This window comes from Theropithecus gelada, chromosome 6, assembly GCF_003255815.1.
Source record: "Theropithecus gelada isolate Dixy chromosome 6, Tgel_1.0, whole genome shotgun sequence".
NCBI classification, from domain to species: domain Eukaryota; kingdom Metazoa; phylum Chordata; class Mammalia; order Primates; family Cercopithecidae; genus Theropithecus; species Theropithecus gelada.
Window position 1 is genome coordinate 128,988,638 of NC_037673.1, and position 12,752 is coordinate 129,001,389.

Below are 12,752 nucleotides of genomic sequence, written 5' to 3' on the forward strand. Positions count from 1 at the left end.
AGGTGGCGGGCGCCTGTAGTCCCAGCTACTTGGGAGGCTGAGGCAGGAGTTTCGCTCTATCGCCCAGGCTGGAGTGCAGTGGCCAGATCTCAGCTCACTACAAGCTCTGCCTCCCGGGTTCACGCCATTCTCCTGCCTCAGCCTCCCAAGTAGCTGGGACTACAGGCGCCCGCCACCTTGCCCGGCTGGGTTTTTTTTTTGTACTTTTTAGTAGAGACGGGGTTTCACCATATTAACCAGGATGGTCTCGATCTCCTGACCTCGTGATCCGCCCATCTCAGCCTCCCAAAGTGCTGGGATTACAGGCTTGAGCCACCGCGCCCGGCCTAAAGGTAAGCTTATTTCCTTTCTTTTATTTTTCCTGAGACAGAGTCTCTCTCTGTCACCTAAGCTGGAGGGCACGATCTTGGCTCATTGCAACCTCCACCTCCCAGAAGCGATTCCCATGCCTCAGCCTCCTCAGTAGCTGGGATTACAGGCATGCACCACCATGCCCAGCTAATTTTTGTAATTTTTAGTAAAGATGGAGTTTCACCATGTTGGCCAGGCTGATCTCAAACACCTGACCTCGAGGGATTGGCCCACCTCAGCCTCCCTGGGATCACAGGTGTGAGCACCGTGCATGGCCGGTAAGCTTATTTCTTAAAATGTGAGGTAGACATAGTCTACGTTCTTTTGTATGTGTGTTTAATTCCCAAGACTTAGCTTGTGGGCATAGATTTTCACAGATTTAGGACTGTCGACTTGCCACTTTATGAACCCAGCAAAAGAATTTAAGTACTGAAAAGTTCTCCCAGAAGACAGATTTTAAACTATGTTTTTAATGTCTTTTCCACTTTCAAAAAGATTTTCAGTTGTTTATATTTTCCCTCACTTGTACAAGAAATTCATGTTATGTTCTGTTTACAAATAAAAATCAAGTTAGGAAATAGGTGATGATTGCCTTAGTGTCTCCCAGAACATAGAGAACAAGGCTGGTCCCAGAGACCTAAGACATGACCCTCCAGGAGCTAATGGTCTGATTAAGAAGACAGGCTCTCAGAATTCAGCGTTTAGAAAACTAGGCTTAATAAAGTGCTTAACAAAATGATTCAAACAAATGTGTTAGTTAAGAAGGGAAGAGTCAGTGGATACAAAATGAGAAAAATATTTTGAGAATGAGGCAGGGAGAGAAATATAAGGCCTGGAGAAGTTCATTCAGCTCAACCGAGAGGAGATGGAAGTCAGAACATGGTGCAAAGGGAAGAGGAGTATGACCTATGCTGCAGTAGAAATGTTATCTGGAGTTTGGGCAATTATTTATAGGGATTGAATCTTGTACACTGGGGAGATAGGGCTACATTATATTCAGGCCTAGTTATAACTCTTTCTGATAGGTGATGAGGAGGAGCCAACCTAAGGGATTTAATGAAAGATGTATTTTAGGAAAATTAATCTAGTATCAGTATATTGACTGAAACAGGCTGAGAAAAGCTTAGGAAGCAGAAAATCCAGGAGAGTGAAAGTGATTGCCCTGGAAAACCAAGGAGGAGTTTCAGGAAAAGGAGAAAGAAAGGCCTAAGAAGATGTGGTTCGTGGCAGCCAGCTTCTAAGATGGTCCCTAGTAATCTCGGCCTCTTAGTATTCATACCCTTGTATAGTCCCCTCTCATGCTGTTGCAGGATTGGTCTGTGTAACTGATAAAACAGGCAGAAGTGATAGTATGGCCTTTCCAACGTTAGGTTATTTAAGGTACTGTGGCTTCTTCTGTGCTCGCATGTGCACGTACCCTCACTCGTGTGAACTTGCTCACTCTCCCCCTCTTCTTCCCCTCTCTCACCCACTTTGTCCCCTTCTGTCTCTTGTCTGAGGGAAGCTAGCTGCCATGTTGCAAGCAGCCCTCTGGAGAGCCCCTTGTGGTAAGGACCTGAGGCCTTTGAGCAAGTGAGTTTGGAAATAGACTTTGTAGCAGTCAAGCCTTAAGATGACTGCAGTCCTGGCTTACAGCTTGATTGCAACTTCATGCGAGACCCTGAGTGAGAAGCGTTATCTCCTGATCCTGGTATCTCTGAGAAATAATAAGTGCTGTTATTTTAAGCTGCTAAGTTTTGGGATACTTTGTTATGCAACAAGAGATAACAAATACAAGCATCAAGGGTGAAAACGAGATTATTGGGGCCACAGAGATGAGGAGACAGAAGCAGTAGTTTGAGAATAAAAAGGAAGGAGAGGAATAAGATAGTATATTGAAAATAAAAAGATCAAATGGATAAAATTTGAAATTGGTAGAAAGTACATGTAGGAAAAATATGAGCTTAGTTCTGTGTTAGACAGTTATACAATAAATGGCAGAAATTAACATCGTATTATAGCTGTCATCGCCCAGGCTGGAGTGCAGTGATACAATCTTGGCTCACTGTAACCTCCACCTCCCTGGTTCAAGCAATTCCCCTGCCTCAGCCTCCCAAGTAGCTGGGATTACAGGCGCACGTCACCACACTCCGCTAATTTTTTTGTATTTTTAGTAGAGACAGGGTTTCACCATGTTGGCCAGACTGGTCTCAAACTCCTGACCTCAGGCAATCACCTGTCTCAGCCTCCCAAAGTGCTGGGATTACAGGAGTGAGCCACCGTGCTGGGCCACAGTTTCCCCTCTAAGAGTAAAGTGCATGTCTTACTTATTGTTGTATCTCCACAGTTCCGTGTATATTGCAGCTTTGATAACTGTTTGCTGAATGAATGAGAACTGTAATGTCTGTTCCAATTATTTATTGCTGTGTAACAAACCTCAAATCTATCTCACAATAATTAATTTCTCATGGTTCTGTGGTATGACTGGGCTCAGCTAGGTGGCTGTCACTTGAGGTCTTATGGTTGTAGTCAGATGTTGGCTGCAGTCATCTCAAAGTGTAACCGAGCTGGATGTTCTTGATGGCTCACGTGACTGACAGCGATGCTGACTGTTGTTTGGCAGCTCAGCTGGGGCTCTCAAAACAGGATGTCTTCACATGGCCTCTGCATGTGTCTTGGGCTTTTGGAAGCATAGTGACCGGGTTCCTAAACAGACTATCCCAAGAGTAAGTATTCCATGAACAGGAAGTGGAAGCTGCAAGTCCTTTAAGGACTAGACTAAGAAACTGGCACAGTGACACTTCATTTTCTATTGGTCAGAGTGGTCACAGAGACTCCCAAGATTCAGTGAGGGAGGATACAGTGTCTCTTGATGGAAAGAGTATCAAAGTACTTGTGACTGACTTCAATCTGCATAACCCTATATCTGCAGTAGCATCTATGTGCCATTCTGGTTACCTAGAGACTAGGCAACCACACATTTGTATATTCTATATTGTAACTTTGATAACAATTTGTTGAATGAATGAGAACTGTAGTGTCTATTCCCGTTATTTATTGCTGTGTAACAACACCCCTCAAAACTGTCTCACAAGGCTGGGCGCGGTGGCTCAAGCCTGTAATCCCAGCACTTTGGGAGGCTGAGACGGGCGGATCACGAGGTCAGGAGATCGAGACCATCCTGGCTAACACGGTGAAACCCCGTCTCTACTAAAAAATACAAAAAACTAGCCGGGTGAGGTGGCGGGCGCCTGTAGTCCCAGCTACTCTGGAGGCTGAGGCAAGAGAATGGCATAAACCCGGGAGGCGGAGCGTGCAGTGAGCTGAGATCTAGCCAGTGCACTCCAGCCTGGGTGACAGAGCGAGACTCCGTCTCAAAAAAAAAAAAAAAGAACTGTCTCACAGTGATTAGTTTTTCATGGTTTCATGGGATGACTGGGCTCAGCTAGGTTATCTACCTGGCTAGTTTAGCCAGTTAAATGTCTGGTTACCACACATTTTAAGAGAACCTGAAGCTAGAAAAAGCCTAGAGGAAGCACTAAAAATGGACCAAGATGCTGGCAGGGCTGCTAAGTGAGGACACGTGTGTGGGGAAACCATTTTCATAAAGGAACCAAAACTTGAAAACCTGAAGAGCAGGGAAATGATGAACCCCCGTTTGTTTAGCAAGCTCTTAACAGAATGTCAATGGGCCATTCTGGAAAACTGGAGAAGGATGAGTTTGGGACAAATGAGAGAGGAAGTCTTCTTCCCAATAGTAGGAAATAACATTATAAAACACGTTTTTTTAAAGTTTAAATAAATCCACAAATGGAAGGTCAATAATGAATTAAGAGGACTTGATTGATTGATAGGGTCTTGTTCCTGTCATCCAGGCTGGAGGGTAGTGGTGTAACTGATCATAGCTCACTGAAGCCTGGAACTCCTAGGCTCAAGCAATCCTCCTACCTCAGCCTCCCAAAGTGCTAGGATTACAGGCATGAGCCACCATGCTCAACCAAGAGGACTTTTTGTTTTGTTTTGTTTTGTTTTTTGAAATATAGGAAAGCAATTGCCTAAGGGTACAGTCAGGTTGATTTCAAATTCCAACTCTGCTGGGTGACCTTAAGGATGTTACTTAACTCATTTGGGCCTTAGTATCCCCCACATAAAGTGAGGAGATTGACTTACATGGTCATTAAGCTTCCTGCCACCTCTGGTTAAGACACTACTTTCAGATATCCCCTGGGGTCACTTTCAGAGACATTGTGGAGGTCTATTTATGATAGTCACTTAGGTGGAAGGTTATTGGTGAAGAGGAGTAAAGTAACAAGATTAAATTTATCTGTGTGCCATTTGCCTTTTCACCTTTAGAATATGCCCTTGATGCCAACACTATCATGAGAACTGTTTATTCGTGCAGCCAAGATAGGCAGTCTACTGGAGTGCAGGTAATACAGCAGTAAACAAAATGGACAAAGTCCCTGCCCTCATGGAGTTTATATTCCAGTGGGGAGGAGATGGATGACAAATAAGTGAATATATAATACACCGGGGGATGATCAGGGGCATCGAGAAAAATACAGCAAGATAAGGGAATAGGGAGTAGCTGAAGGGTGGTGGGGGGGACTTGATGAAGGTGGCATTGGAGTGGAAACTTGAGAGAAGTGAGGGAGCCAGCCATGCAGTTGTCCAGAATAATATTCCAGGCAGTACAAAATCTCTGAGACATATTTGACCGGAAGGCCAAAGGGAAGAGTTGTGGAAGATGAGCTCAGAGTAGTAGTAGGGAGCTATATCTTGCTTCTTTGCAGGAAATACTTCATTTAAAGCCTCAGATTCACCAGTACCTAATGTAAAACTAACATCATGACTGAGAACTCAGCTGAAAATATACCTGTTTATCATTTTGTATAGTACTGACTCAGATTCATTTATTATAGCACCTCATTTGAATACAAACTCAATTGGTATTTCCCCCCCATTTCTCCCACAGGTTTTTTTCAGTACCATATCTGTGTGGGCCTTTTTACACACAATCCCCTTAGAAAAGGAATGCTGTCCAAAAATAGGTGAATTGAGTTTCTGAGAAAACAAAAATCCAAAGAGTAAATTTCAAATATCTGTCTATAAAAAATGATAGAAAAGGTAATGGATATGCTAAATTACCTTTAATCATTGTACATTGTGTACATAGAACATCACATTGTACCCCATAAATGTTTACAATTATGATTTATCTATTGAAAATATTTTTTAAAACCTTGTGAACCATGAGAAAAATTAACTCTTGAATATAAAAAATAAAATGTCATAAAAATGAAAAACAAACCCAGAGAACCCTAATAGATCTCTCCAGTGCATTCTTCAGGGAAGCTTCTCTGCTTTTTCTTAGAACACTTCTTTTGAGACAGAGTTTCACTGTTATTGCCCAGGCTGGAGTGCAGTGGCACAAATCTCGGCTCACTTGAACTCCGCCTCCTGGGTTCAAGCAGTTCTTTAGCCTCAGCTTCCCAAGTAGCTGGGATTATAGGCACCCTTCACCACACCCTGCTAATTTTTTGTATTTTTAGTAGAGATGGGGTTTCACCATGTTGGCCAGGCTGGTCTTGAACTCCTGACCTCAGGTGATCCCACCAGCCTCAGCCTCCCAAAGTGCTGGTATTACAGGCGTGAGCCACCACACCCAGCCAGAACACTTCTTTTAACATCTTAGGTAATCATCAAAAAAGAGTGCACCAAAACCTGGACCATACTGATGAAAGATTTTGTGTGTGTGTATGAAAATGTAAAAATAGGGTTAAAACTGTATGTATAACTATAGTTCTTCACAGAGATGTCCCCAGTTTAATAAATGCTTGGCAATCATTATTAGGGTATCATAGCTGTGTTACTTTTTAGATATTGGGCACATAATTTAAGGCCAACTACTGATCTGTGACAACAGTGTTCAAGAGGTAACATTGGCATGGAATTATTCATAATCTCCATGCCTTCATATTTGTTATACTCATATGGAATAAGAATACCTCCTATTTCTGTGGTATAAAAAACTATAGGTCTGACATGCACATGTGTTTACTGCGGCACTACTCACAATAGCAAAGACTTGGAACCAACGCAAATGCCCATCAGTGATAGACTGGATAAAGAAAATGTGGCACATGTACACCATGGAGTAACTATGCAGCCATATAAAAGGATGAGTTCATGTCCTTTGCAGGGACATGGATGAAGCTGGAAACCATCATTCTCAGCAAACTAACACAGGAGACCAGAAAAGCAAACACCACATATTCTTACTCATAAGTGGGAGCTGAACAATGAGAGCACATGGACACAGGGAGGGGAACATCACACACTGGGGCCTATCAGCTGGTGGGGGACTAGGGGAAGGATAGCATTAGGAGAAATACCTAATGTAGATGATGGGTTGGTAGGTGCAGCAAACCACCGTAGCACGTGTATACCTATGTAACAAACCTGCACGTTCTACACATGTACCCCAGAACTTAAAGCATAAAAAGTAAATAAATAAATTAAAAATTAAAAAATTAAAAAAAAACTATAAGTCTGTTGCCACAGGTCAGGTTGGCATTTCTTGATCATAGTTTGCATTTTTAAAAAATCATTAAGTAGTAGCCACTTGAGTTTCTGCTTATTCTTTTAGTTTATAATAAGACTCCCATTAGAGACCAGTTTAATTTATCATACTGCTTTGTCATACTAATTCCATATAATTTTAAATAAGAATTTGGAATATTTCTGAAGTAAATTTTTTTAAAAGATTAAATATGTGTTATTGTTTCAGAGGCATCAGCAAAAATAGTTGTCAGTACCTGCCATGGAGGCAGTAGTTCATTAGCTAGAGTAATGAGTACCAGTAAAATCGGTTGACATTTTGTACCTTAAACCCATGTAGCATTTGACTTAATGGCTGGTTTCCTTCCTTTTATTCCTGTAATTTAAAAAGTTGTTATTTTGAAATAATTTTAGGTTTACAGAAAAATTATAAAAATAATACAAATTATTCACATATATCCCTCACCCAGCTTCTCCTGATATTAACTATTTATGTACTCTGTTATAATACAGTTATCAAAACCAGGATTAACATTGGTATAATGCTACTAACTAAATTACAGACTACATCGAATTTAGCAGTTTTTCCATCAATGCCTTTTGTGTTTCAGGGTTCCATGCAGGATCCCACATAGCATCTAGTTGTTATTTCTCCTTAGGCTCCTGCAGTCTGTAACAGTCTGTCTTTATCTTTCATGACCTTAACACTTTTGGTGAATATGACCAGTTCATTAGTAGACTATTTCTCAGTTTGACAAACACCACAGTAATAATTATTGCAAGGAAGATCTGTCAGTGGATACTAAAATCAGTAGGCAGAAAGTTGAGGAGAAGCAAGATATTTACGTAGTCTCAACATTTCTCTCCTAAGATACTTATTAACTACAAAGACCAAAACAGTAACTTTACAGTGGAGAAACCTGGCCGACACCACCTAAGCCAAGTGAATAAAGATTAACATCATCAGTAATAAGACATATTGATATCATGATTCTCTACCCACTGATAGGATACCCCAATGTCACTTCTGTGGTATTCTTCCTAAAAATACACAAAACCTCAGTCTAACTGTGAGAAACATCAGATACTTTATTTTTAATTGTGTTTTCTATTTAGGCAAAGCATAATTGATTTGAAGGAGAAGGAAATACCAGAATTAAGAAACAAATTGCAGAATGTCAATAGAGACATACAGCGCCTAAAGAACGACATAGAAGAACAAGAAACACTCTTGGGTACAATAATGCCTGAAGAAGAAAGTGCTAAAGTGTGCCTGACAGATGTTACAATTATGGAGAGGTTCCAGGTAAGTTTATTGTAGTTTAAGGCAGAATAAAACTTGCTCCATGGTAGCTTGAATTTGAAGTGTGAGAGTTAAAAATAGTAGCTAGTATTCAGGTACAGGTTGTGTTTAGAATTCCCCATCCTGAATTTCAGATGCCCTCAGGGAGCAACTGCTTAGTTTACATCCCTGGGTTTAAATTTTTTAATTCATAAATTTAAAAATTAAGACAGTTGTTTGTTTTTCATTTTTAGTCAGCTTCCTTTTGTTTACATCATTTCACTTTTATACTGTTATACTTTGCTAAAATTGTATCTGGAAATGGTTTATAAGTTTAGATTTAAAAAATGATAATAGCAATTAATTTTTAAAGATTTTGAATAATGCAGTAAGTTTATTAAAGGAAATAATTTTGTTATATTCCTAAGATGGAACTTAAAGATGTTGAAAGAAAAATTGCACAACAAGCAGCTAAGCTACAAGGAATAGACTTAGATCGAACTGTCCAACAAGTCAACCAGGAGAAACAAGAGAAACAGCACAAGTTAGACACAGGTAATACAGTCTGTGTCCTTCTGTACCCATAGAGACTTCAGCATTGCCAGCACATGCCTTTTATACTCAATTTTATACCTGTTACATAGACAAGGAAGTTCCTTCCAGTCCACAGTATATTCGCTCTTTTTTTCTGAAAAGCATCACTTCTCTTTGTTCTCTTACTTTGCACAACAGATTTTGAATAGTAGGAGAGTGTCAAATAAGCTGTATTCTTTTTCTTTTTTTTTTTAAGATGGAATTTTGCTCTTGTTGCCTAGGCTGGAGTGCAGTGGTGCAATCTCAGCTCACTGCAACCTCCGCCTCCCAGGTTCAAGTGATTCTCCTGCCTCACCCTCCTGAGTAGCTGGGATTACAGGCACTCGTCACCACACCCAGCTAATTTTTGTATTTTTTAGTAGAGGCGGGGTTTCACTGTGTTTGTCAGGCTGGTCTCAAACTCCTGACCTCGGGATTCACCCGCCTCGGCCTCCCAAAGTGCTGGGATTACAAGCATGAGCCAGTGCGGCCTGGCCATGAGCTATATTCTTTCTCAGTCATACCTGCCCTGTGAGCTTTCCCTGTGAGTGGTCAGCAGGGGACATCAAGCTGATTTGGGAGCTAGCAGGGTTCTCGTTATATGTTTGTTGCAGTGGGTGGGGCCCACAGAAACTCAGCATTTGTGGATTCCATAGACTAATAAAAATGGGAAGAATGATACAAATAGTATTTTCTATACCCTTACATTAATTACTGTGTTAATATGTTCTTGTGTAGTTTCTAGTAAGATTGAATTGAATCGTAAGCTTATACAGGACCAGCAGGAACAGATTCAGCATCTAAAAAGTATAACAAATGAGCTAAAATCTGAGAAACTTCAGATATCCACTAATTTGCAACGTCGTCAGCAACTGGAGGAGCAGACTGTGGAATTATCCACTGAAGTTCAGTCTTTGTACAGAGAGATAAAGGTAAGAATATCCATACATGTTTTTTGTAAAATTATTTTAATTTTATTTTTATTTTTTGAGACAGTCTCACCCTGTTGCCCAGGCTGGAGTGCAGTAGTGCAATCTGGGCTCACTGCAAGCTCCATCTCCTGGGTTCAAGCGATTCTCCTGCCTCAGCCTCCCGAGTAGCTGGAATTACAGGCGTGCACCACCACGCCCAGCTAATTTTTGTATTTAGTAGAGACGGGGTTGTGCCATTGGACAGGCTGGTCTCAAACTCCTGAACTCAGTTGATCTGCCTACCTTGGCCTCCCAAAGTGTTGGGATTACAGGCGTGAGCCACTATGCCCCACCCTATTCTTCTTTTTTAGAGACAAAGAGTCTTCCTCTGTCTCCCAAGCTGGAATGCAGTGGTGCAGTCACAGCTCACTCACTGCAGCCTTGACTTCCTGAACTCAGGCAATCGTCTTGCCTCAGCCTCTCAAGTAGATGGGACTACAGGCACAACCCACCACGCCTGGCTAATTTTTAAAATTTTTGTAGAGACAGGGTCTCACTATGTTGTTCAGGCTGGTCTCAAACTCTGCCTCAAGCAATGCAGCTTTGGCCTCCCAAAATTACAGGCATACATCACCTCAGTCCACGTTTCTTTAATATGAAATGCTCCTTATTAGTGTAATGGCCAGAACTCTCAGCACCTCATTGCACTTATTCTAAAATTGACCACATAATTGGAAGTAAAACACTCTCAGCAAATGCAAAAGAACAGAAATCATAACAGTCTCTCAGACCACAGTGCAATCAAATTAGAACTCAGGATTAAGAAACTCACTCAAAACCGTACAACTACATGGAAACTGAACAACCTGCTCCCGAATGACTGCCAGTTAAAATAACGAAATGAAGGCAGAAATAAAGATGTTGTTTGAAACCAATGAAAACAAAGATACAACATACCAGAATCTCTGAGACACATTGAAAGCAGTATGTAGAGGGAAATTCATAGCACTAAATGCCCACAAGAGAAAGCAGGAAAGAGCTAAATTCGACACCCTAACATCACAATTAAAAGAACCAGAGAAACAAGAACAAACAAATTCAAAAGCTAGCAGAAGACAAGAAATAACTAAGATCAGAGCAGAACCGAAGGAGATAGAGACACAAAAAACCCTTCAAAAAAATCAATCCAGGAACTGGGTTTTTAAAAAGATCAACAAAATAGACCACTAGCCAGACTAATAAAGAAGAAAAGAGAGAAGAATCAAATAGATGCAGTAAGAAATGATAAAGGGGATATCACCACCAATCCCACAGAAAATACAGACTACCATCAGAGAATACTATAAACACCTCCACGCAAATAAACTAGAAAATCTAGAAGAAATGGATAAATTCCTGGATATATCCACCCTCCCGAGTCTAACCCAGGAAGAAGTCAAATCCCTGAATGGACCAATAACAAGTTCTGAAATTGAGGCAGTAATAGCCTGCCAACCAAAAAAGTCCAGGACCAGAGAGATTCACAGCCGAATTCTACCAGAGGTACAAAGAGGAGCTGGTACCATTCTTTCTGAAACTATTCCAAACAATAGAAAAAGAGGAAATCCTCCCTAACTCATTTTATAAGGCCAGCATCATCCTGATACCAAACCCTGGCAGACACACAACAAAAGAAGAAAATTTCAGGCCAGTATCCCTGATGTGCATCGATGCAAAAATCCTCAATAAAATACTGGCAAACTGAATCCAGCAGCACGTCAAAAAGCTTATCCACCAGGATCAAGTCGGCTTCATTCCTGGGATGCAAGGCTGGTTCAACATATGCAAATCAGTAAATGTAATCCATTACATGAACAGAACCAAAGACAAAAACCACATGATTATCTCAATAGATGGAGAAAAGACCTTCGATAAAATTCAACACCCCTTCATGCTAAAAGCTCTCAATAAACTATGTATCGATGGAACATATTTCAAAATAATAAGCTATTTATGACAAACCCACAGCCAATATCATACTGAATGGGCAAAAACTGGAAGCATTCCCTTTGAAAACCAGCTGTTATGAGGATCAAATGAAAATGGTATAATCATTCTTTGTGTGGTTCCTAAGTGATAGAACTTGTACTAGTAAGTAAAGATTTCTGGAAGAAGGAATTTGCCATAATAAGGAAGAACTGGCTGCCTGGTTAAGCAGCAAATGTTATTGGAGGTGGTCAGGTGGTGGTTGGTTAACTCTGTATAAGGATTCCTGCTTGTACAGGAGGTTTGTCTTATCTGCAGATCCTTTATCTATAGCAGACACTCTCAGTCATAGCACTCTTTCCATTTGATTCCAGATGTGGTTTCAGAATCCTTACCAATACAGTGAGCAGGCACTCAGTTGCCACTGGAATCCTTTTGACATCCCTTATATAGATTAATCACATCTAAGACTCAACCAGTTATAAACAGTTTTAGAAACAGTCTTACCTAGGTTTATATAATTATGGGTACTCATTCAATAAGCACTAAGTATATTACTGAATAATTACTGTAAATTTTTATTTCTTAAATAATTTTGGATTACAAAATATCAGAGGTTCAGAATATGATATTAAAATAATACTACTTGCATTTGTATAATTTTTTACTGTTTATAAAGCACTTTGACATTGAACCATTCAGTGCCTCAGCAACCCTATTTAGATGATGAAATCTCTTTATAGAAAAAGGAATTGAGATTTACAAATGTCTCACGAGTGCCTAAGTTTATGCAGCTGATAGGAAGCAGAGTTGATTTTCTGACAGATCTTCTGACACTGAAGGCATTTGACTTCCTAACACACCATACCACTTCCCAGTATGATAAAATAGACATATATTGAAGTAATTACTAAATAATTGTATCTGCCTCTATAGATTCACTCAATACTTCAGAATCTTAAAGAGCTTGAGGACCATTGTTTTGAACTGTGGTTATCATATAACTATGTTGTAGATTTAGTGTTACAAGGCTAAATAATGGGGACTTCTATTTAGTAAAATAGTTTATTATTTGAAAGCCCCGTTCCTTCCAGAATAGATGTGGACACACCAACACTAGTTTAACAGTA

General features: G+C 40.4%; 1 protein-coding gene across 2 annotated transcripts in view; it reads left to right on the forward strand.

Moving 5' to 3' along the window:
• Positions 1-12,752, forward strand: part of RAD50 (RAD50 double strand break repair protein) — an 87,652-nt gene that overhangs the window by 41,075 nt on the left and 33,825 nt on the right. For both annotated transcript variants that reach the window (XM_025387171.1, XM_025387172.1), the window contains exons 14-16: positions 8,008-8,197; positions 8,602-8,728; positions 9,485-9,678. In XM_025387171.1, the coding sequence (XP_025242956.1) occupies positions 8,008-8,197; positions 8,602-8,728; positions 9,485-9,678 (511 nt within the window). The remainder of the gene's footprint in view (positions 1-8,007; positions 8,198-8,601; positions 8,729-9,484; positions 9,679-12,752) is intronic.